We start from the raw sequence: 26,079 nt of genomic DNA, 5'->3' as shown, positions 1-26,079 counted from the left end.
AGCAATTCTCTTACATGGCTTCTCTCTCCCTAGGACTGCTGAGGGAGAAAGCAAATATCTTCACAAAATGGACCAAACTCTGCCCCCACTTACATGCAAATCAAAGCATCCAGAGGACTCAGGCATTCATGCCTGAAGGTAGGGTTTGTCCTGATCTAGAACTCCAAAGAGTTGTCAATCAATGAAAGCCCAGAGCGGTGAAGGGGCCTCCTTTAGGGATGCGTTTGAAATTTGAGATGTTGGAAATAAAACATAACATTATTTTGCTTTTCTGAGCAATGAGACCTGTTGACTTGCAGAAGAGTACGTTTTTGCCAAAAGATTTGTGATGCAGAAACAGGATTCCAGAATAAATTATGAGTCCCTTTTCATTAATAAGAACATCGATGCTTCCCTCTTGCCCCATCAGCTAAAGAACAGTATTGGGCTATGACTTCTGAATTTTCCATTGCTTTTCCAGACTGTAACTAACATTGAATGATTGAATGGTAGAGCAGATTCAATGAATAGTTCACATTTCTCTGAATAAACCAAATAATTGAAAAGGAAAGAAGACAGTTAGCATCCAGATGGTCTTATTCTACTATTTACACCCTGGAGGCCCTGATGTACCTCCAACTTGAGATTCAAACACATCATTTTCCTAGACAATGTCATGTTAAGGTGGGCAATACTTAGTAGGTTTTTCTATAGCCCATGGAATATTCCAGGAACCCAAGTGTACTTCTAGTATTTGAAGGGGGGCAGTGTTTACATTTCATGTTATTCTATATAAATATATAAAAATATTGTATTACAGGGGAAACTTTGTCCTTGGGCTATAGTAGGAAAACAAGCAAACAGAATCAAACCTTCCCCAGGGTGTTAGAGGGCCTCATTGAAGGATCTCTTTGAAAGTTTGGATCCTGTCAAACTGGACCAGAAGCCTTCTAAGTCTCAATTTGGATCTTGCTGTTTGACTCGAAAACCCTCCCAGAGAAATGATCTTTTCTGGGGCTCACACCAAGTGATTACATTAAGTGTAGGATTATTTGTGTACGTTAACATTCTAATTTTCTACCAGCAGAGGTCGCCGTGGGCCTCATTAAACTCAAACCTGCAGTGTTTTGGGAAAGAAAGCGATTTTCAATTTTCAAAAAAAGTCAGATGTTTGAATCACCTGTTTATAAGTTTTATAAAAAGCTCTCATTCTGTAGTCTTCCATGCCTGGGGTGCATACTGGACGTTCAGAGGTAAATGTACCACTCAGCTGAAATCTACAGGTAATTAGTATCAGTGAAGTTCCAAGTCCAGAATTCTGATTTGTGTTAAGATAGATGCTTTTTCAAAATTAGGGATCTCATTTACCTGTACTAGTCAACTTTTAGCCTCCTGAAATGTCTGCAAGGGGTATGTAAGGTGTGTGTGTGTGTGGGTGGGTGGGTGTGTGTGTGTGTAGATAAATCCATTTGGGTATTGGTTCTTAAATTTCTATCCCCTTTCCATCTTAACTAAGAAATGTCCATTTCATGGCACTCAAATCCATGTAGGCACTATAGGACTCCCAAACCAATATTATTATTTTAAAATTAAGGTTTTACAGTGAGATGGCACAAAGGGCTTATTGTTACTGATAAATAACTTATACATTTCATCTGTACTACTGTCTTGAAAGAAGCGTCTTTCAGTCCTTCGCTAACTCAGTGCCCCCAACATCTCAGATGCTGACTTCTGACCCCTCTCGATACTCAAGCAGTGGCTCATTTCGTATATTTCTTGTGAATTTTAGAAGTACTTACCTTTCTTAGGAGCTGGCTTAGTAATGTTCAACTTGCTAGCTTTTTTAAAGAAGCCTCGGATGCCTCCACTTCCTTCTTCACATTCATTATCTTTGATAGTGGCTTCCAAAGCCAGTCTCTCCTGTTCCAATTTCTCTAATTCATCTAATGCAAGAAGACAAAAATCACTTACTTAATTCAGAGTAACAAAGTTTCCAGGAGCAACCTTATAAAGTGTTTTAATATAAAAAACGGTGTCCCATTTGCAACGATGTGGATGGAGCTAGAGAGTATTATGCTAAGTGAAATAAGTGGAATATTCCACTATATGTGGACTTTAAGAAAGAAAAACAGATGAACATACGGGAAGGAGGAAAAAGGAGAGAGGGAAACAAACCAGAAGAGACTCTTTTTTTTTCTTTTTTAAAGATTTTATTTATTTATTTGACAGAGGGAGCGAGCACACAAACAGGGAGAGCAGCAGAGGGAGAGGGAGAAGCAGACTCACCAGTGTGCAGGGAGCCCAATGTGGGACTTGATCCCAGGACCCTAAGATCATGACCTGAGCCAAAGGCAGACGTTTAACTGACTGCGCCACCCACGTGTCCCCATAAGAAACTCTTAATGATAGAGAACAAACCGAGGGTTGCTGGAGAGGAGATGGGTGGGGATGGGCTAGGTGGGTGATGGGTATTAAGGAGGGCACTTGTAAAAGAAAAAAAGGAAGGCACTTGTGATGAGCACTGGGTGTTGTATGTAGATGATGAATCGCTGAATTCTACTCCAGAAACCAATATTGCACTGTATGTTAACTAAGTAAAATTTAAATAAAAAGTAAATAAAAAATAAAACATGGTGTCTGTGCAATAAAATTATTATACATCATATGATTTTTTCCAAATGATTATCAAAAAGTAATACATACCAGCAAATTGTATTCAGAAAGTAATAACCAGCTCAGGAAATAGCTCTATGTGTTGTTATAATACATGAAGTTACTAGGTTTTTATTTGTGAGGGTAAGGGAGTTTAATGACATCTTCATTCACTTCCGGCAAAACCCAAAAAGCCAGATCCGCTGTACGTAAGATCATGTACACCGTACGCCACTGATTTACTGACCTAAACCCCTGGGTTGGGTATTTGACAAGCGGAAGTGCCAAAGTATACCGGGTGTATATCAGGCACACGACAATGCCTCCTGAATTGCAGCATAAAACTAGACAGCAAGAATTAAGGACAGGTAACCAAACCTTATATAAAGCCTTGGATGAGCTCTGAATAGAAATTACAGTGAAAAATGTCCACTAACCATTCTTTTTTTTTTTTTTTTTTTTAAGAGAGAGAGAATGCACACACGGGAGCAGGGAGAGGGAGAGAATCCTAAGCAGGCTTCACACCCAGCATGGAGCCCTCACGACCCTGAGATCATGACCTGAGCTGAAATCAAGAGTTAAATGCTTGACCGACTGAGCCACCCAGGCACCCCAACAATTCTTTCTCATAAGCAAAATACTTTCTGGAATGAATGACCAAAGTGAAAGAAAGAAAAACTGAGGTTTCTGTGTGCCTGTCAGAGTCCAAATGGCTAAGAAGGGTCTCACGACAGTCGAGTCTGGAGCAAGAGGTTCAGCCGTGTAGCTTCCTGTCCAGGGCTGAGACCCACTATCCAAGTTTTGATGTGGCATCTGGCTGCCTTTTATCTTTTTTGGATTCTGATCGTGAGCACAAATTCCTAACTGCTATGTAAGGCCTTGCATCCCTTTCTGACGTCAACCTGCATTGGATCAGGGTGAATAAGACTTTAAGAGCCATCAGGGGACAGTGTTACCGAATGACAGGCATTCTTGCTTACAGTGGGCAAGGGGGCCTCTTGTCAGACCCCTCATCTTCTTGCTTTCCGGGAGCAGAGACTTAGAAAATGAGCAATATTCTGAGGAACACAGTAGAAAACCTAGCTTCAGTGTTACAAAACACTGGTAGGGCTTCTGTAAATGTCAACCCTTGGAGTCTGTTGCCTTATCTATCTGGGAAGCGAAGCTATACAAATTCTCGATTTATCAATTATGTACTAACTAAATCTGTCAAGACACTCACATCCCTAGACGGTGCTGTGTTATGCAGCTCCACAGAATTGTCTGGCCTCTTTCCAGGTCTTAGCAATTAATCTTTTGCCAGTGGCATGAGATTTAAGGTCAAATCACCCATGTGATTTCCCCAAAGCTTCAAAGGTTCTCAAGATCAGCAACTGTAGAAAATCTAAGAAATTAGACTGATGGTATTAAAGCTCAGACAGGAGTTGCTTACCCCTGACTTTCGAAAGGTGAACACAAGCTGCATTGCATGGGAGGTCGTGACCGGTGACAGCTCTGCGGCGGGCTTTATGTGACACGAAGTGAGTCATTGACTTTTCCTATGCCTCTGATTTCCTATCTGTGAAATGGAAAATTGTAACCCTTCCCCTTTCCAACTCTCCCAGCTTCGCAAAAAGAATAAACAACAGTTTCTGCATGGTGCTTTGTGGCTCCTTAAAGAACAAAGCAACGAGCGTGTTCTACAGGCGGTGTATTCATGCAACCACTGGAAATAGACTTAGTCATGCAAAGCAAATTGAGTATTTTGAGAAGCTTGGGAGTTATTTTAGCAATTACTATTTATTGCACACTCTTTGGGTGCCCAGGACTGTGCTGCATATTATTCCTTCCCAAATGACTCTGAGATAGTTACTATTATTACTCTCATTTTGTAGATGAAGAAACTGAGGCTCAGAGAAGTTAAGTAATTTGTCTGATGCCACCCGGAAAATAACAGGGTTCAAATGAAAAGAGGCCGGCTTGACTCCAGATCCTGCATGCTTCCCACTCTGAAGACCTTTTGCTTTTTGCTCGTTACTCTTATCTCAGATTTGTTCCATTAACCTCCAACACTTCATTGTCAGGCGAACCTAAACACTCTCGGGCATATGGTGTAATGCCAAGTTAGCTCCCCCAAAAGATGGCCCCTCCTGCATGTCATTTTAAAGGGAGGACCCTGAAGACACAGGTACAGATGACAGGCTGCCCCCCAGGGCAACACCACGGGAGACGTCACCGGCCCAGGGAATGGCCCCCTAGCTATTATCTACCGTTTGGGATGCTGCGGGGGTCCAGCTGTGGGGTAACCTCCTCTTTGCAGTTGTCTGGAAGGTGCATATTGGCGAGCTTCTTTGGGGGGTAATGGCAAGCAGTGCCACACTGGGGAAGGGTTTCTTTTGCTTTCCTTTTTTGGCAGCCTCCTGCACACCCTGTGATGAGGTGCTAGTTGCCACGTTCTTTGTCCTCGAGTTTGGACAAAGGAGGAAAAAAGATAAATCCTCCTTTGTCACAGAGTCAGCTGGCTGAGTGAGCTGGGAGCTACTCCAACTATTTGCTCAAACGTATGTACACAGCCCATCCTGGACAGAGCAGACTGAAAAATCCTAGGCCCCAGAGACAAAACCAGACTTCGCTGGAATGCATCAGATTCAGCAGTCCCCTCAAAGACAACAGACAGAGGCCCACAGAGAGCAGTCTGTTCTACGGGCGAAGATCTGCTTGCTTGGCCATCTTGGATTTTCACATCCACCAAGTGGTCTGATCCCTTGCACCATGATTTTGCAAATTCTTATTAGAGCTAATTCTTAATTATTCACTTTGTAGGTGATCTAAGGCCTCCTCCCATCCAATCCATCCTTTCCTAATTTCAGTGCTAAGCAGAAGTGACGGTTTGATGATCTGTTCTGAATGATCTATCTGGTGTACTGCTCGCCTCTGTTCGCGTGCGAGTCCACAGTAGACTTTGTCAAAACATTTCTTTCAACAAGAGTACTGGCTAGCCGACTTGCAAAAGTGTACCATTGGACACAAGGGGGTGAGCCCAGGGAGTATGGATTGATAGGCATAAACTGATTTCCACGAGGCTGATGATAACCATTACTCATTCCATCAGAACTGCATTTGTGATGTTCTGGATTCACAAAGCCCTTTCCACAGAGGATCTTATCTGATCCCAACGCCACTACTGGGATGCAGGCAGAACTAGTGGCATTCTCCCCATTTGACTGTGGAGGAAACTGGCTCAGACAGTTCAAGGTTGCACAGCTGGTGATGCAAGGTCCTGCTTCCAATCCTAGCGTTTTCCCTCATTACCATCCTTCCTCAGCAATACGCTCTGATCGCCAATATCTGCCTGCTGAAGAAATACACAGTCTGCATTTTTTTTTTGAAGAGGCCATCCCCCAATTATAATGCTTCATCTTTCCATGAGACTCTGCTTCAAACTTTGTTCCAGTAACTACACCTGTGTGATGGGGAATAGAGTTTTAAGACACATGTTTATTTTAATTCCTCTGGACTGCAAATTCCTAGAGGGTAGCTTATGTCATATTTCATCGCCCCCATTTACTGAGAGTTTCTTTTGTGCCATGTACAATGCCAAATATTTTTGCAGCTGTAGTATCCTTTAATCCAAGATAGTAAATCTGTGAGCTAAATGCTATAATTATTTCTACCTGAAAATGTGAAAAGTGAAACAGAAAAGATGAGTAATTTGACTAAGGCTACTCGGCCAAAAAGCATCGAGCTGGAATTTGAACCCAGGTCTGACCGATTTCAAAGCCTACGCTTAGAGTTCTCACATTCTTAGTTGTGCCCACGCCTCCCTACTCATGCCTACCACCAGGACAAACACTCAAGAATAGTCTGTTGGAATAAAAGAACAAGTCAGTGCTATTCAACACAGTTCAATACATTTAAAAGTATCTCTATAAAGGAAGGAAAACAAAAGGATAGTTGTCAGGGCTGAGCATGTGTAAAGTACTGTGTGCAGGGGGTACAAAACACAGTGTTGAAAAGAAGCAGGGTTAATGCTGTATACAGAGTTATAAAAAGGGGACCTAGTAGAGGCTGATGGTACAAACCAGGATAGGATGTGACAAACCAGGATGGAATGTGACAGGCAGAACTGAGCAGAAGAATGATGAGAGGCAGGGAAAGGAATCCTTTCCCTGGAAAGACCTGCCACCTGAACATCAGGTAGGGATTTGAAGCTTCCATAGTAGATAATTCTATAGTCTATCATGATTTACAAAACCACAATGCTAGCAAGAGACAGTGAGAGGGGAGAGAGAGAGAGAGGGAGAGAGAGAGAGAGAATCAAAGCCTGCCGGTCTCTCATTCCAAGAGTAAGGGAATCCCTGAGGTTCTAATGATGGAGAAAAAGCTTAGGCTCTCTGTTCTCTCAGTTGAGTGGGTTTCTAACCAATTTTTCAGACATAACCCCAAACAGTTCTCATAGTAAGAACCCTGAGCCCCATCTTCATACTAATGCCAAAACCACTTGAAGAATAGTTACCCATTCTCCAATGTTTTATAAATTGATTGTGTGGTAACCAACTGGAGTGACTATAGTTTGAAATTCAACTTACTTGTCAGGATTGCCTCATATGTTCTATTCTCAGTCTTTTTTTTTTTTTTTTAAGATGTTTTTAGAAATAGGCAGGAGTCTACACATTATGATTTACTTTGAATCTCAAGGATGGAGAGCAGTCAATTATCTGACAGCAGAAGAGGGAGCAGGAAACCCACCGAGGAATCGTGTCCCCTCCCACTTCACAGCAACCTTTCTCTTTATTAATTATTAAATTATGATTCTTTCCTGAGTCAATCAGCTCAAAGCTGTAAATGCTTACATGAATCAACGTGACTTACCCCAGGTGAAGTCTCGCCGAATTGAAGGCAGGAAACCATCCTGCAGTGGTCGTCTTCCAATCAAGTAATTATTTACTACGCTGCCATCTGTCTTTATTTTGCTAAGCCACTCCATCAGACACAGCAGAATCCCTGTGCTCTGAGATGGTCATAAATCTTGTAGTACTTACACCGAACACTTGACCGCAATATATTGCAGATCACGTTTCATCACTTTATTCCTACCAGTACAATTTGGACTCTTTGTTGTAGTTGGCGAACTTGCTAAATACCTCTGGGAGGCCAACAATATGAAATATCACATTTTTGGTGTTGTCAGTCAATAAATTGATTTATTAAGAGAACTATCAGCCATCGGTATTGGAAGAGTTGCTGCGGTATACAAGTTAGAATGTTATGAGCATTGATCTTATTTATATACAAAAGTTATTCTCCTCACATAAGCCTGTGACACAGTATAGAAATAACTGTCATTAGCTGGTAAATTACCTATAAAACTGATTTCTATTCACTGCTTTATTAACTACAGTATATAGGCACTCTGAATTGCTAATATTTCCTTTAAATTATAATCTGTGATGACACTGTCGTGCCTGTGTTGGAAAAACTATGATGATAATCATTAACATAGTGTAATGCAATACTTAAGATTTATCAGGCTCTTATTAAGCCCTATATTAGAGTATAATATAATGAAACACAAGCTTATTTCTTCCAATTCAAAATCTAATATGGGGGTGGTGTCATAGATTACATAAACTTCAAAACAATGCATGGAAATGTGGCATAAAGTTAATTTCTATCATTATGCTGTTGTTTTTCTGCATGTTCTTTATGTATTTGTATAACCCTGTTTTTTATTTACCCTAGATAATTGGAACTGATAATTATTTTATTAACATCCAACTGTATTTTTCCTTTCTTGACTAAGAAGCAGAAAGATTTCAAACATCAAAGTTGATATAAATTGGATACATCCCTTGGGAAATTAAAAGGGGATGCAGTTCACGGCCAGGATTCTTTCAGAAATACTACAAAATTTGCTTGCTGTATCGCCTTACAGGACTAAACTGACGGTGCCATTTTGGCGGATGGAGCAGTAAAGGTGGGAGCAATATTTTCCAGCTACATCACATCTTTTGGCTTGAAGAGATCAACATAACGTACAAAGCAAACGTGTAATTTAAATACAAACTGTATTTTGTATTCTCATTTTTTAGATGGGAAAACATTATAGCACAAAAGGCAACAAAGTTAAAGCAAAATGTAGAAAGTTAGCAACGAACAGATCTCTTAATATTAGATTTTTGTAATTGTCCTTAACGTCATGTCTAACTTATCATAGACAGGCACCCCCCCCCCCCCGAGGAATTGTTCCATTCCCATATCTCAGATTTCACTTTGGCTCTCCTTATCTTAGTCATTGTTCTCTCTAGGTCTCCTTCTTAAAGGATAGAATAGCAGTTTCAAACAGACATAGGTTTGAATCGTACTTCTACCAATTGCTAGCCTTGTGAATCTTGGGTAAACCTCAATTTATTAGCTGTAAAACGGGGACAAAGATAGTGCTTTCTCCATAGGGTAGTTGGGATGACAAGTGTTATATGTGAACATGAAGCATATACAGGGCGCATAATAAATGCTCAAAAATGGTTAAGGGCACCTGGTTGGGCACAGAGCATGCGACTCTTGATCCTGGCATTGTGAGTTCAACTCCATGTTGGGCATGGAGCCTACTTTAAAAAAATGTTAGCTGTTGTTGCTGCTAATGTATTAAGTTCTACTAGAAAGAACTATAAATTAATCATGAACACTGAATGGGAATTAGTATATCCATCTGGAGATGTAAAATGTCCATAAAAGAGAATAGGGGCATAAAAAAAGAAGCCTGAAGGCACCAGACTATCCTCTTTGCTACAATTTTTGCACAGGATAGACTCTCACTTTTATTTTTTAAAGCTCTTCCTACATAATCATAGAGTATTCATATCAGACAGTGGTCCTCTAGCCTATATAAACGCTTGATCTCCAATTTCGTCTTCTTTCTCCTCCCTTACAACACACCAGCATGGCTGCATCAGGAAGTTCACCTCATCCTCTCACACCGCCTTCTGCTATGATGGAGACAATCCTACATGGCCAAATAGAATCTGGACCATCAGGCACCAGCACTCTTGGATCTCTTGCAGGCTTTTCCTTTCTGCTGAACAGATCCAGCAAAATCCTGAGCCTCCTCTACCTGGAGACCAAATGCTGCTAGACAAAAACTGGACAACTAGCAAGACTGCTCCATCTTCAAAGAGAACTGAGAGCACTGTGCACAATCTTCCTCAATCTACCACTCCACTCTTTCAAATCTGCATACCTCATAATTAATCCTTATCTCTTTTGCTCTAATATTAGAAGATGAAGCTTTTTTTTTTCCTGTTTCAAGCCCCTGCTTTCATCCACGCCCTTCTCTTTTTTTTTTTTTAAGATTTTATTTATTTATTTGAGAGAGAGAATGAGAGAGAGAGAGAGCATGAGAGGGGGAGGGTCAGAGGGAGAAGCAGACTCCCTGCTGAGCAGGGAGCCCGATGTGGGACTCGATCCCGGGACTCCAGGATCATGACCTGAGCCGAAGGCAGTCGCTTAACCAACTGAGCCACCCAGGCGCCCCAATCCACGCCCTTCTCTTGATTCATCCTGTTCCTCCAGAATCTTACTCCATGGGTCATCCTTTTTTTTTTTTTTTTTTTTTTTTTTTTACCTCCACCTTCAATTGCCCGTATTCTCTTGGGCCCATTTCCTCAGTCTGAAAACATCCCCCTCTCTTCCATTCTAAGGTTGATGGGTCTTCCTATGGTAAATCTCCTCAATCTCATTCCTCCCCACTGCATCCAAACTTCTCAAAGTGGTGGGTCACACCCATATTCTCTGCTTCATCATCTCATATTTTGTGTTCAGCCCACTGCAATCTGGATCCTGTCAGCACTGTCTACAGATACTCGTCTCACTAAGATTATCAATTATCAATTGCCTTGTCAATTGCATTTCATTCACAATCTTACTGGTATTTCCTGCTGTATTTGACAATAATGATGATTCTTATTTGAGCACCATGCTCGCATGGCTTCCATGACACCACAGATTCCTGGTTCCTTTACCTCTCTGAACACTCCTTTCTGTTCCTTCTTTGGGGCTCTTACCCTGTGTCTTAGGGCTCTTGACTAGATGCACTCTTTGGATTATTTTTTCCAGTGTCCTTGTTTCAATTTTTACCTGATCTATGATGTCTTCTGTATCAGTCCACTCGGCTTGCCATAACACATACCAAAGACTGGGTGCTTAAACAACAGACATTTATTCTCTCACAGTTCTGGAGACTAGAAGTCCAAGATCAAGGTGTTGGCAGGGTGGTTTCATTCTGAAGCCTCATTCCTTGGATTGTAGATGGTTGTCTTTTCCCTTTCCTCTGTGCTTGTCTGTGTCTTAATCTCTTTTCATAACGACACCAGCCATATTGGATTAAGGCCCACCCTAGTGATCTTATTTTATCTGACTTACCTCTTAAAAGAACTTGTCTCCAAATACAGTCACATTCTGAGGTTAGGACTTCACCATAGAATTCATAGAAAATAGTTTGGTGCATAACATCTCCTAAATCTGCATCTCCAGCTCACACTTCTTTAAGACCAGGACTGTCTAACTGCCTATTGGATATTTCTGGTAGAATTTCCCATAAGAGATTATTTAAACCTATTCTTCCTCTGTGTTTCCCATTTCCACAGGCAGCACCACCATTCATGTAGTCAGCTAAGGGGTCTTTTTCATTCCTCCCTTTCCCATATCCCACACATCCAACCAACCCCCACATTTGCTCTCTGTGCCTCCAAAGTACTCCTGTCCTTTCCTCTCCATCCCTGGCTCTAGTTCAGGCTGTCGCCTTCTCTGCCTTTGATTATCATAAAAATGTTTTTGATTTTTGATTTGTCTCCCTGTTTCCATTCTAGTCCCCTTTGAGTCCATGTCCCCTCACTTAAAACTCTTCAATGGTTCCTCATTGTCCGCAGAATATGCCCACACTTTTTAATGCAGCAAATGAGGCTTTTAAAATTAGGATCTTATATCAGCAGCCTCAAATTTCACTAGTCTGTTCATACTTTCTACTTCAGTAACATGAATCTACTCTGGGTAGCCCATATAACCCATTCTTCCATAATCTCATGTATTCATTCCTTTGCTGATGCTCTCCTCTTTGCCAGGAATGTTGTTCCCCAAACTCTCTCATTTCTCTCTTGCCCAACATTGCCTACTTAACTCTAATCATCTCTAGGGTAATTTCCTCCAGAAAGACTTCTTGGAGTCAGATGCCCTTCTCTCTTTCCCATAATACTCTATTGATATGCTTATTGGCACATGAATGATATACCCATTCCCATTTCTAGGCTGTGAGTCTCTTGAGGATATAGACTTTTATTAGCCTTGGTTTACCCAGCACTGTCATTTACACCATACCTGGTGCACAAGAGACACCTAAAAAAAATAGCCCTTTGTTTTAGTGTCAGTCATCAGTGGATTCTATTTTGAAGTTCATCTAAAGAAATAAGTCACGAATGAGTGCGCTGTCCTAATGGTTCAATGACTCTTTAGATGTGTCCTTTATTTCATACAGAAGAGCGTATGTTTAAACTCTTAAGATTAAACAAGTGTACTAAATCCTCTATAGGGAAAAGCAGAATCACTAATCTGAATTAGTGTTTCTGCCTTGGACTTAGATTAGTGATTCACAGCATGATACATTCAGACTAATTTCCATGTTAGTTGCAAACCAGATCATAGACTCTTAAAAAACAAAATACATGGTTTTTCAAGGGAAGAATTAATCTTCATTTTCTCGAACATCTTGCAGAAATTAATTTGGCAGTTATTTTACCAAAGGTATTTATTTTCAATGATGCTGGCTTTGTAGTTTGGTGATAAGAAGAATAATTTATGACTGCCCTGGGTTATTCTATATTTCTGTTTAGCAGGACAAAGGCCTTTTGTGTTAGTAATGGGGAAAGCACTGGGAAAGTGGACACACTTCAGGTCAGCACAAGAATAAGTAAGCTCCATCACTGGGGGTTTTGTCTGTGTTGTACACTGCTCTATCCCCAGCACCTAGAAAAAGGCCAGGGCATGGAGTAGGTGCTCAATAAATATTTGTTGGTTGAATAAAGAAAGTACATACCTTGCACTTGAAGAACCTGAGAGATGTCAAACCCTTGGCTGATTCTGACTATGACCACACCAATCTCAAAGTCAAACGCATCACTGAAAGTGGAAGCAAAGTAGTTAGTGATTTAAAAGACTCCTTTAATCCTGAGGATTTGTACTAATAATAAGAGATCCTAAGATTCTCAATGCTAAGATTTTAATGTAACTAAACTATGAAAATTCACTTTAGAATATAGCCAAGAGCGATGCTGCTTCTGTTGGTTTGTTTTTCTCCTTTTCTTCTTTTTAAAAATGTATTCTGGATAAAGGTAACTAAGTCATTTACTCTGGAACCAATTTTTTCAAATAATACTGTCACCTAGAATTTTGATTAAGAGCTTGTCACATACTTTTAAAATAATTGTTTCTTTTCTAATGTAAGCACATATTTAGAACAGAGAGTTTCCAGGCTACAAAGACTCTTTGAAATTATGAGCCAAATCCCTACTTATTGAGAAAGAATCCTACAGCATTTCTGACATCAAGTTCCTGATTAAAAATATCTCTGGTTCCTCCAAAGAACTTTCACCATTGACTCTGGGCAGACCATTTGAAGCAATGCTTTTTCATGGCAATCCTGTGCCATTAAAGTTGGCTGTTGCCTTCTCTACACTCAACCCAACAGAATTAGATTCTCTAGAAGGAAAAGAAAGGCTCTCTTTCTTTTATGTCTGTTCTTGTAGAATTTTTTTTTCTCTGCTCCTAAATATGGGGCAAACCAATTAGTACTTTGAATTTATTTAAAATTTTCTCCTTGGAGGTTCCTTTGTTCAGTCTCGAATGGATCTAAAGCCTAGTACCCTTCCCACTGAACGTGACCCTCTACCAGAAATAATGCAGTTTGTGATTGTCACACAAGTTTCTAATAGCCAAAGTGAACCTGAATTTTCAAATAATGATATAAACAAATTCAGTGTAATATGAACATCCATTCAACATTCAAACCATAAGTGATCGTCACCAAGCAACATAGACCCATTCTAGCAAAAGTTGCTAGAAAATAAATTCCCGAGAAATCTTGTTTCTAATTGTCCTTCATCATAAAAAGTAGACAATGTGTTCCACAAAAAATATTTGGATCTTGTGTTAGGCAGAATAATTTCAACCCCCCCAAAGACCTCCACATTCTCATTCCTGGAACCTGTGAATATGTCACCTTACATGGTAAAAGGAACTTTGCAGATATGATTAAGTTAGGGGCCTTGAGATGAGGAGATTAACTTAGGTTATCTGTCAGGGCCCAGTGTCATCACCAGGCTCCTTAAAGAGCATTTGGGAAGCAGGAGAGGAGGTCAGAGTAATAATGAGAAGGATTTGACCCTTCAAGAGCTTTGAAGACGGAGGAAGTGGGCCATGAGCAGTGGGCTGCCTCTAGAACTTAGAAAAGGCAAGGCTAGGGATTCTCTCCTAGAGCTTCCAAAAGAGGATAGAGCCTAGCCCACACCTTGATTTTAGCCCAGTGAATTAGGGTCAGATTTTTAGCCCACACGTCTGTAGGCTATGAAATTTGTAGAGTTTTAAACCACTAAGTTAGAGGTAATTTTTTTTTTTACAACAGCCAATGAAAATCAATACATATTCTAATTAAAGTCAAACCATATGTAAGCATATTCTAAACATTTAAAATCTTTTATTCAAAGAAAAATGATAAAATATACTATTGTAATAATATCCTTCTGTTAACTGCTTTAAGTCATAAAAAAAAAAAAACAGAAAGAGAAAATATAATACAATGTGGATATATGATTGTCTTCCTTCTGTGTTGACCTCACTGCTATGGTAGTAAAGTCATCACAAGCTGAGCTGAGTTTTATACTAGTACAAATTTGAGCCACCTTAACATTGAACTTTACTACCGAGAAGACCAATTATTAATTTGGTATAAAAACCAGAAGTCTCCTTGGCCTAATATTACTGGGTTTGATTATTTTGGTCCCTTTGAATTCCTAGAATGTTTGGGATGGTGAGGAGGTTGGAAGATGACCCCAGATAATTTTGTATCAACTAATGGATGCTTAATGACTGAAGGTTTACATATGTCTTCCTGTTTGCTCCAACCCTTTTCTTCCAAAGATGAAGATGAAATTTCTTTCCTCTCCACCCCTTTATTCCCTGCCTCCCCCCACCCCCCACCCCGGGGTAAAGATGAAATTTTACTGAAGAATCTGGATTATGGAGAGCGGATCTGATCTGTTTCCAAGAATGGTGAGCAACGGACTGTGATTCTAAATATATCAAAATGCTGGTTGCTGAGCTTGGTAAAATTCTGACCCTGAGCACCTGCTTTGGCCTTAACCTACTGAACTCAGGGCACCAGCAGGGGCCACATGGCAGCAGGTGGCATCCAGGCTTCATACCTTTGGGAAACACAATTTGGGAGAATGCATTTAATACACAGGTTCTCTATGTTAGGAAGATTATCAAGTGAATTTCTGTTTGGTCAGTAATGCATATAAATTTCAGAAGATGAAAATGATCTTCTTATACTTCTTTTCAATAAACTAATACTAGAATGCTTTTGTAATGTTCCCCAAGTCTCCCCCAGATAATGATAAATATGATGCTCACTCTAGCAGGGGCCAGCAACCCAGCCTGGTACAAGAAGCACTGTGTATGTATATGCTTGTTTTGAAGGGGTAAGGCTTTCTTTCCTGTGTATTACAGATTTTTAAAGTGCAGCCAGATTTCGTGGGGCACAGTCTCTGCCCTGAGGTATGGAATCAGAGCAAAGCCAGACTCCAGACGGGAACTCTTCCATTTTCAGAGCTGTTGACAAAAGATGGCTGTTAGCATAGCTAACATTGCCCCCCGGTGAGACAAATCTGGTTAAATATTTTTAAGCCTGGGAGAAAGGCTCAGTTTTCGAGAATGGTGACTGAAGACACTTTGAGACTTTCTATATGGGAAGAATTTGTTTTCTCTTATTCAGAAGAAGGAAACAAGCCAGATAATACTTGGGCTTTACATGTACTTTTGGGGGCAGCAGAGCATTGTGGTCATGAGTCTAAACTCTCAATTCGATTGTCCTGGGGGGCAATTCCGGCTTTGTCACAACACTGTCATCCTCGGCAGGTTACTTAATTTTTAACGTCTGTATCTCTACTTATAAAACGGGAAAAGTATTAGTACTACAAAGGCTTTTTGGGAGAATTAAACAGGATAATTCATGTCGAGGACACGAGCCTGTGACCTGCTAGTCTTTTTGGGACTATCATTATTGCCCTTGTCCCAAGACTTCCCCAATATTTAGATATGAGATGTCACGTTCCATTTAAAACTCACTTTTTGTTTTTCTTTTTGTTTTTTTAAAGATTTTTATTTATTTATTTGACAGAGAGAGACACAGCGAGAGAGGGAACACAAGCAGGGGGAGCGGGAGAGGGAGAAGCAGGTTTCCCGCGGAGCAGGGAGCCCGATGCGGGGCTCGATCCCAGGACCCTGGACTCATGATCTGAGCCGAAGGCAGACACTTAACGACTGAGCCACCCAGGCGCCCCTCACTTTTTGTTCTTAAACCAACACAGAGGCACTGATACATGACAGCCTCATGGCAGCAAAGGGGGAGCCGAGGCTCTGGGGTAATAAACTCCTGATCCAAGGCTCAGGAGAAGACAGTGACTGAACTGGGCACACCAGCCAACCCAAGTTCCCCGGTGTTCTGAAAGAGCATTTCCTTCCTCACCTAGCTGTCCTTTGCTCTTCATCTTGTGAATAGGTTTCAAGATTGTAACCCCTACTATTTACCTTTTTCTTTGACATCCAGTTCCCTCCACCCTGCCTCCTCAGACACTACGATCCCATGCAGTTCTACTAGCAGCAGTGATTTTTCACTTTGGTAGAGAATTCAGGGTACCAGGGGAATGTCTTCTTCTCAGGCAATTTAATCTGGTACAACAACCTGTTATGTACTGCCCTGGTTAGTACTTTGTAAACAAGAACACGTCCCAAAAGCCATCACTTACTGTATGATTCCCACATAGTTCTCAATCTCTGTCAAGGGAGCTTTCCTCCAGTTTTTTTTAAATCCAATCACCAGAGTGTTTGGTTTCATTCTTCCTAAGCCCGAGGCCTAAACAGAGGAGATAAACACATGGGCAATCCTTTCCATACCAGGAAACTACCACTGCAAATGAAAAATAATGTCCACAAGAGCACTGGAGTAATGTCCTGAAGATTTCTGAAGATGAGATTACATTTTAGTGCATGTCCTTCATGCCCGTACCCAAGCATAAAATAGAAAGATTAGTTCTAAATCATCTCAGCCATAAATGGATTTTAGATGACAGAAATGTAGCTTTTCTAAATTAGCAGTCATTTGCATTTCTTCTGACACACTCATTAAAATGGTTCAATAATTTAAAATCAAGTGAGGGTCGGCTTAACCGTTGGCGTGCATGCTGTAACTTAGTGGTTCAAAGCTCATTTCCACCTGTTTTATCCATAATGTCATTAGCAATAAAATCCATGTTTGGAAAATGCTTAGATGCAAGGATCACTGAAACTTCGCCTTGTTTTATTTCATGAAGAGTAAGTGAGCTATGTCTCTAGGACCTAATCCTCTTGCAGGACAGTATCGTGAATAGTCATCTTCCACTTCAGGTTTCACTCTCCCCCATTAGATGGCGGGATATGGCTTCCAGTTAATTAAACTTCACTCAGCAATATCATTGAGCACCTATTAATTGCAAAGTGTTATGGTAGGTGCTGTGGAAGAGCAGTGAGGCATATTCTTTGGCCCTAAAGAGCTTAGAATAATGTGAAGGAGGCAAGATATACAGAGATAATTATAATTCAAGTGCACATGCAGTAGGAACTCATATGGAAGCCTAAAGGAAGAAACCTTGAGTTCCAGCTGTGGATTCATGGCTGGCTTCAGGGGGGAGGTGACATCTGTTCCAGATCTTACGGGTTGGTGAGAGGTTGACAAGCATAGAAAGGAGAGCAGTGGGAGTGAAAGAAGGACACTCTGGGTCACAGGAAGAGTGAAACCAGTGATCAGAGCGGGACATGTTGAAGGGGGCAGTAGCAAGCAGGAGGAGATGGGTATCAATGGGAGGGCTCCGGCCCCCACATTTGTTGTGTTTCTCCTAGAATTGTACAGGTAGCAGGACAACTCCTTGAGCTCTCATTTGGTGCTCGGCAGGATGGAGCTCAACTTTTTTGTGACTATAGTTTGGGGATGTGGTCATTCGTACCATTAATTCTTAGATGCAAAGGAGGCTTTATCCAAAATGATGTAATGACCCCCGTGTTTCCCTTTAATACTGCCCTGTCCTGCCCTTTTGTCCTGGTCCCTCTGTACTCCACGTTTCTTTGAGCAAATTCAAGTGAACAAGCTTTCTGCATTGTTAAATTATTTTTACATTTTCTTCCAGATTCATATAACAATTGTTTTCCAGACCTGTCTTTTATCTCCCTGCTTATTCCATGTTAGTCCACCCATTCCTCACTGAAAATTTTATTTACCAATCTTTTGTGATAATTTTACCTGAAATGTGTAACTTTCTCAACATATTTCACCGAAGAGCTATTGAAAAGGAACTCGCTACAAAAAAAGTCAGCCTCTTAAAATGGCATCTATTTACATGGCCTAGCAAATTCATAACAGATGAAAAGATACTCATTGGGGGTAATAGGTCTTTCAGAAATGGTTTCTCTGCGTGTGCAGCTACTTTGCAAGAATTCTTCAGGAATATTAGAGACAGGAATGCACCAAGTACTCTTAATCCCCAAAATACTACAGTTTAATCAATTTTTTCTTTCCAGCCTGCATAAGCATCAGAGTTACTGGACGCCGTCCTGAATTTTGACACTCCTGGAAATGGTAACTCTGAAAGTGAATACATAACTTGGTTATATGTAGAATCAGGGCTTTCCAACCACATTAAAGCCAAAATGATTAGAAAGCCAAGCCCTACAGTTTCTGAGGGTCTCCTTGGATTGTTTTAAGGATACTTCACCATTCTAAGTTATGATCAGAAAGATTCTATGTACTTATTATGGAAGGGGAGGAAAAAGGAAAGAATAAGGAAGAAAAGAACTGCAGGTTTTAGCATGGAGCCACAGAGATTATTACATTTTATTCAACATTCTGGAAATAATTTAGGGGGATAGGGAGATCTTACGCCCAGATCCCCATGCCTTTATTTAGTCGAATCTAGCAGCTTGCCCTCACGCCATTTGTAGAAGAAAAAAGGAGCAGAATGCCTGACTTGAGTATTGCTATATGCAGTATGAGATGCAAAAATAGTTTGAAGTTTTAATAGGATCCTGAATGTCGTCAACCATCAGAACAGATTTGCATTTCAATAAGTGTGGGGACAGAATGTATGCTGGTGGCCAAAGGCAACCTCATTTTCCATTTCCAGCCTATCACCCATAGTTCATTGTAATAGACCCTCTCTGCTTTTGTTTTAGATTTGCCTCTCCTCAGGAATTCGAAATGAATTCCTTAACCATCCGCATTGGTCTCCGAGGCTGTGCTGCCTAACTGGAGCCGTTCACTAGGGGAGCTCATCAACAGGAGGGTGCTAATTGTCTTTTGCCTCCATACTCATCCCTTCAGCGCCAGCCTTACCTGAAGGAGACTTCGGACACCATCTCTGAAACAATCTGCCGCCACTGCAGCGTAAAAAGCCTTGATTTTGTTCTTTATAAGCCAGGCTTGCTTTTTTGCCATGCCACTGTTCATCTCTTTAACACACAGCTTGCGAGGTCCCTGGATGACATGATGAAATATTGGTCAGAAGCCCTGCTTTTACCCATCGCGCTGCTCTTGTTTTCTAAAGGACAAAAATAGCCAGCAATGCCCCCAACGAGTTAAGAAATGAGAAAGGGGAAAACACCTCACTAGACAGGGTTCACGCAGATGCAACCTCTTGGAGTGAGCCTATGTTGCTCCCGTCATTCCCTTGCCGCCCAGAATGTCCAGGTGCATTAACACCTGCTCCATTAACTGCCTCATGCCAAAGGAAGAAAGAGCCAAGGGCATCATAGCACAGGAAGAAAACACTGAAAATGTGACTGAAGAAATTCAGGATGAATACACAACCAGCCTTTGACTCAACAGCAAGAGGCATGTTTAGGAATACTACAGAAATCTCAGCTAGAGCCCAATTTGAAGAAATGGACCAAGCTCTTGGGAGCCAGAACATGGTGGGTTGTAAGTCCTGCCATGAACTACCACATCTTGACAATTCTATTAGGCCAATTCATTGCTTTTTGTGTGTGGTGTGTGGTAAAAACACCCTTGCATCACTTTTCCCTGTGTAATGTTGACTTACTCCTATCCAAATAAATTAAGATTTCCCTCTCACTCAAGGAATTTGGTGGGAACAGAGGTTCACACACCTACGGCATAGGAAGAATAGGAGAGCTTAAGAGAGAGGAGGCAGGTGTTATGGTGGTAGATGAAACGGCTTATAATTTTAAGACTTGAGTTCTGGAAACTCATTTTAACTAAACTTTTGATTCTTTTCCTTCTTCCCTAAAGGTCCAAGCTAGCTCTTTTCTTCGCAATTTTCAAATCAAACCCAAAAAGTGTTTCTCATGATCTGTAATACGGCTGATAAGGTACAAATCTACTATTTTCCTAGGAAAATTCTTTCAACTCATGGAGAGATTAGGTATGTTGTTGAATTGTCTGAGATTTCATACAAGCCACCTGGGATCTTGATGAAATGCAGTGTGTAGGTCTGGAATGAGGCTTAAGATTCTGCATTTCTAACAAACCCCCAGGTGGCATGGATGCTGCTAGTCCTCAGGCCATGCTTAGAGTCACAGTCTTAGAGGGTCTTAGATGGGAGAGAAAGGGCTTGAGATGTATGAGAAAGATGCCAGGCTTTGTGGTCTGCAGAACTGGTTTCAAATCTAAGCTTGGCCATTCGGAAGTGACTGATTATTTCTGAGCTCGGATAGATTTTTCTGAAAACAGGGATAAATTCTCTATCCTGCAAGGTTGTTTTGAATAGCATTGATAAAGTGCCTAGTCTGATGTCTGGAAGATAGTAGGTACTCATCCAAAGTTGGATGATTTTTATTATCTTAAGTGAGTGCTTACCATCTCTTTGAGGCCCCAGACCTATTTTCACCACCGTGTTTGCTCTATGACAGAGTGCTGAACTGGAAGCCAGAGCACTGGGTGTAAATCTGGCTCTCACACTGACTGGCTGATGCCCCAGTGCCATGTGTCCTTTCTTGGTGTGGGTTCTACAGCTACAAAAATAAGGGAATTGTCTAGTTCATCACTGTCCAGTATGATAGGCCTTATCCATTTGCTGTTGAGCATTTGAAATGTGTCTGGTCCACATGAGATGTACTGGAAAGGGAAAATAAACACTGGATTTTGCAGCCTTAGGATGGGAAAAAAAAGGAATGTAAGATATCTCATTATTATTTTTATAGTGTGCATATTGAAATAATAACATTTAGGATGCATAAAATTAAATAAAATCTATTAAAATTAACTATTCTTATCTCCTTTTACTTTTTCCAATGGCTACTAGAAAATTTTAAATTACATATGGGACACATATTATATTGCTATTCCATAATACTAGATGATCTCTGTGGTCACTTCCATCTTAATATTCTACGTGCTTGTTTTTACCAGCATATTTTCTAGAACTTGCCAACTTTTCAAAAGACTTTTCAAAAACAGTTTGGATGACTTATGTTAGTTAAAAAACAAGAGCCTTCAATGAAGATGGGGTAGGTCAAGTTATAGGGGACAGTAGTTATTAAACCAGAAGACCTAACCTAAAGAAACGTATGTCATTATGGATCAAATTTTTCTCAGGGTTCTAGAATGTCAATGCATTTTGGACCATCAGTTCTCCTTGGGCATTCTAGACTCTGTCAACTGCAAAGAAAGAAGAAATATTTTATCCAGGGAAGTTCAATGGTAACCCTGAGACAGAAAGATAACCAACAGCTAGAAAAGGTATTGGGCCATCAGTGTATTGAGTTGTACCACAATGACTATGAACCCCTGGGGAAAGTGGCATTTACTTAAATAAATACAGTCTAATGTAGGTCTGTTATTGCTACAAAAATCCAGATTAAGCATTAATTGTGACAGAAAGATTTACTTTAATGCCTAAATTTGCCATATTGAGAAGTCATAAAAATATTTCAGGCAGAATCTCTCTTTGCCAAAAGCGATTATATTTTCGTAGCACACTTATTAATGTGAGGCAAGGCTGCAATACAAATGTAGTAGGGAAAAACAAACTAACAAAGAGGGAAGACATACTGGAATATAATTATTCAACATTCAAATAATACCATAGTCACCAAAACGGATTTTACCACTCAATTGAAATATTTAGCTCAATGAGGATCCAAAATATGAATGCATAAATTAATTCATGATTTAAACAAAGAAGCTCTAAAAATCTTGTATATATTATAACTTTGACATTGATTGAGAAAAGGGTAAAGAAATTCTAATTATTTAGTCTGGAGAAGTAGTTGATGTGATGCTACTTCAAATAAATGAATATTATGAAAAGAATTCCAGTATCATTAGGATCAAGTAGAGAAATTTGGGCCAAAAGCAATGTTCTTCCCAGCTTTCATTTTTCAAGACACTGAGAGTCTTACTGCTCTGTCTTCGCTTTCATTGTCGCTCTGGTTGGAATGGTGGGAAAGAGAATTTTTCCTTTCTGATTTGGTCCATATTTCATCTCACCCTGTGCCTAGTGCCCATTCATGGGTCATTTCATTTTTCCTGTGCTGGGCCATGTCACTATCTTATGCACATCGTGACAGAGACTCGATGGCTAAAGAAGAATAGATGCATCTATAATAATGTGTCACCTTGGTGGTTGTGAACATTGAGATTAAGAAGAGGTTGAAGATAGAAGAAAAAAAATGAGAATTTTAGTTTCCCCTGGTTTGTCTGTGCTTAAACAGTCCAGGAATTGGTTGCGTTCCCTGAGTTTTCTGAAGAGCATCTTTGAATTCAAATAGAGCTTTAGGTTTTATTAAGATATTTTATAAATATAGATATTTTATAATATTTTATAAATTTTAAGAAAAAAGAGAAAGGGACACAGTAAGGGTGAAATTTTGTTAAAAGGGGATCTACATGAGGAAGCTGGTCAAAAACTATCTGTCATCTCCCTTACCGTGAGAGGGAAGAACAGGACAATCAAGGTTTAAAGGGTGTGAAAGAGTAGGAAGCATTAATCAAAATAGATCTACATCTTGGTACACGTAGGTGAAATGAGTAGAAGAATAGCAATAAACCTCAGATAACATTGCCTTTGGAGAGGGAGAGAGCCATGAGCAAAGTGGTTATAACAGGGACTTGAGCGATGATGGTTTATTCCATTTTAAAAGTGAGTAGGAACATCTGTGACAAAAATGTTAAGTCATTAATTACAATAAGTAGAATATGGGTGTCATTTAATTTTATATAGTTTAGTCATATGAAATTGCCAGTGTTCCACAGTTTTGACCCACAAAAATGTAAATTTCATGATTTGACCTAATATTCTTCTTAATGTTTCAAAATAAAAAAATAGAAGCAATCTAAAAAAAACTATTTTTTTAGCCAACAGGAAAACAAAATGTACTTAATAAAAGATGCCACTGCACACTTGAAAGCCTTTTGCAATTTTAAGACAAACAACATTTAGAAAAGAGGTAAATGTTGCATTTGGGGGACAATAAAGGCTTTATCTGATTTGCATTCTAAAGCCCAGGTCAATTGGATCAAGTTTCCATCTTTAAGGTATATTTGTCTTTGATTTGTTTTAATGAAAAATACCCTGCCTTTAAACTAAAACTGAGAAGTATAGGGGCATCTGGGTGGCTCAGTCGTTAGGCGTCTGCCTTCGGCTCAGGTCATGATCCCAGAGTCCTGGGATCGAGCCCCGCATCGGGCTCCCTGCTCAGTGGGGAGTCTGCTTCTCCCTCTCCCACTCCCTCTGCTTGTGTTCCCTCTCTTACTGTGTCTCTCTCTCAAATAAAACAACAACAACAACAAAACAAAACAAAACAAAAACCTGAGAAGTATATGAGTGAGGTTCTGTTGACGCCCGCAGGACGCCTTCCCACATGGGGAAGAGAAATGTGAGCTGGCACCTTACAATTTTTAGAACCAAACATAGTGTACTCGGAGAAAAAAGTCTCCATGAGCCCAAACTAAGTTATTGCAATGACTGGTTTTATTGTCTTCCTAACTCCTATAAATAAGCGAGGAAACTGACTGACAAAGAAAAACAGTGTGTTTTTAGGTCATGGTACACAGGGTAGAATCAGTGGAGTTTGCAACCCCTTACTTAATACTTGCCTGTTGCTGAACCCCCACACTGAACTATGCTTGGCAATATGAGAAGATACTAGAAATGCGGAGTCCTACTTACTCCCTCTGATCTTTCTGCGATGATAGGAATGAAGCACAGAAGAAGAAAATTACTTTTGTTCAATATAAAGCCTCTTGGGATATAAGTATGTTGATGATTTTCACGTGGTAATTCAAAGGAGAAGAGCAGACAATATTGTAAGCTACCTACTGGATTCCTTAAAAAAAGATGCCCATATTTGAATGATGAAGGGTACTTCTGAAATGTTCAGGCTGGGTAGGAAAGAAGCAAGAAGGAGGAAGAGGTTCTGATGGGTGAGTGTAAGAGTTAGTTGGAGAGTTGGAAGGACACAGTGGGGGCTTGGCGTCCAGCAAAAAGAATAACTCTATCCATTTCAATTTCAGCAGCTCTGAGGGCCATGATGTCTAATCTTTTAAAAATGCCTTTTAAAAATGCCTTTGCTAAAAAAAGAAGATAGTAGGAAGGGAAAAATGAAGTGGGGGAAATCGGAGGGGGAGACGAACCATGAGAGACTATGGACTGAGAAACAAACTGAGGGTTTTAGAGGGGAGGGAGGTGGGAGGATGGGTTAGCCTGGTGATGGGTATTAAAGAGGGCACGTTCTGCATGGAGCACTGGGTGTTATACGCAAACCATGAATCATGGAAGACTACATCAAAAACTATGATGTAATGAATGGTTACTAACATAACATAATAAAATAAAATTTAAAAAAAAGCCTTTGCTGTGGAAAATGGCAGCTGTAGCCACATGCTTTCCATCTACCCACTAGCAATGAAGTTCTAGTGAGCTCTGGGTCTTGCTCCTTCCTTGTAGTGTAACCGCATTTCAAGTTAGCACTGAAATAACCGCGAGAGGGACAAAGCACAGAGCCTGCCGTCCTATGATTAGTCAGAGGGAATATGTAGCTCACTGTTCTGTTGTGATCATGTTGGATACCTAAAAAAGTGCAAAATCCGTGCCAGGATCTGGTTTCCCTAAGAAAGCATGTTTCTGGTTTTTGTTGAAAGGGATATATTTTTGGAGTGAAAATGGCAACTATGGTATGCCAAAAATAATGGTGATGAAAATAGCAGTTCCAACAGTAACAAGTACAATTGGTTGAGCATTTACTATCTGACAGGTGCTGCGCCGAGCCCTGGAAAACTCACCTGATAGAATTCTCACAACAGCTCTACAACATGCTATTATTATTAGGATTCCCATTTTATAAAGAAAGAGAGAAAACTGAGGCCCAGAAAGATTAAATTCTGTACCTAAGGGACTCTAACAGGTGGCAAACAGTGGTTCAGCCAATAGGTGGCAAATAGTGATTCAGAACTGACCTTGTTTCTCAGAAGCCAGCTACCCAGAGTTAAGAGCTGCATTGTCACCTCTCAAGATCATCACTCCTATTTAACCTTCCAATAAGGTTGGCCCAACTACCAACAACTGTGCTTTTGGAAAAAGTTTTCTAAGGGTATGCAGCTGACTTTCCCCAAGCCCCCTTCCATCTGTTTCTTTGCAAAGACGATTGATGACTGAGCCTAGAGTTGAAAGATGCTGACGGCATCTGCAGCCTCAGGGGCTCACAGACAGTAACTACCTGGAAAGTCATTAACTGATGCAGTAACTATTTTCTGTCCCAGGAGAAGCTCAGAACCTGGGAGCATGACTCGTGGGCCTTACTCAAAGAGACCAGCACAGTGACATATAACATGGTCCAATATACATGTCGAACAACAGGGCTATCGGAGGCACAAAGGGGCCTACTTCACATGATATCGCACAATCACACTCTTTTATTAGAGTGAAAGCAGCAAAGGGTTAATTAAAAACAGTATCTCCTGTCTCTATGAAAAGACCTTTTCTCCCTTGCCAATATATGACTCTTCATACTCTTGGTTCATTTCTCCTGTCCTAAAGATATTTTATTGCCTGCTAAACTAAGTTTTCTCTAAATTGCTAGAGAAGAAAAACACCCCAAACTGCTTATTCCATCAAAACCAGCCCTGTATTATATTGGCCAAAATGAAATTCAGTAATC

At 40.4% G+C, this 26,079-nt stretch overlaps 1 protein-coding gene across 3 annotated transcripts in view; it reads right to left on the bottom strand.

The window, feature by feature from the left end:
- The window catches only part of SLC12A1 (solute carrier family 12 member 1), an 86,464-nt gene that overhangs the window by 15,624 nt on the left and 44,761 nt on the right, over positions 1 to 26,079 (bottom strand). For all 3 annotated transcript variants that reach the window (XM_034994855.1, XM_034994853.1, XM_034994854.1), the window contains exons 17-20: positions 19,298 to 19,438; positions 16,683 to 16,789; positions 12,695 to 12,777; positions 1,779 to 1,922 (exon numbers count right to left, since the gene is read on the bottom strand). In XM_034994855.1, the coding sequence (XP_034850746.1) occupies positions 1,779 to 1,922; positions 12,695 to 12,777; positions 16,683 to 16,789; positions 19,298 to 19,438 (475 nt within the window). The remainder of the gene's footprint in view (positions 1 to 1,778; positions 1,923 to 12,694; positions 12,778 to 16,682; positions 16,790 to 19,297; positions 19,439 to 26,079) is intronic.

Source organism: Mirounga leonina, unplaced genomic scaffold (assembly GCF_011800145.1).
Source record: "Mirounga leonina isolate KUSES-001 unplaced genomic scaffold, KU_Mleo_1.0 Mir_91, whole genome shotgun sequence".
Taxonomy (NCBI): domain Eukaryota; kingdom Metazoa; phylum Chordata; class Mammalia; order Carnivora; family Phocidae; genus Mirounga; species Mirounga leonina.
The sequence above is the reverse complement of the archived record's forward strand: the minus strand, read 5'-3'. Positions and strand labels throughout refer to the sequence as shown.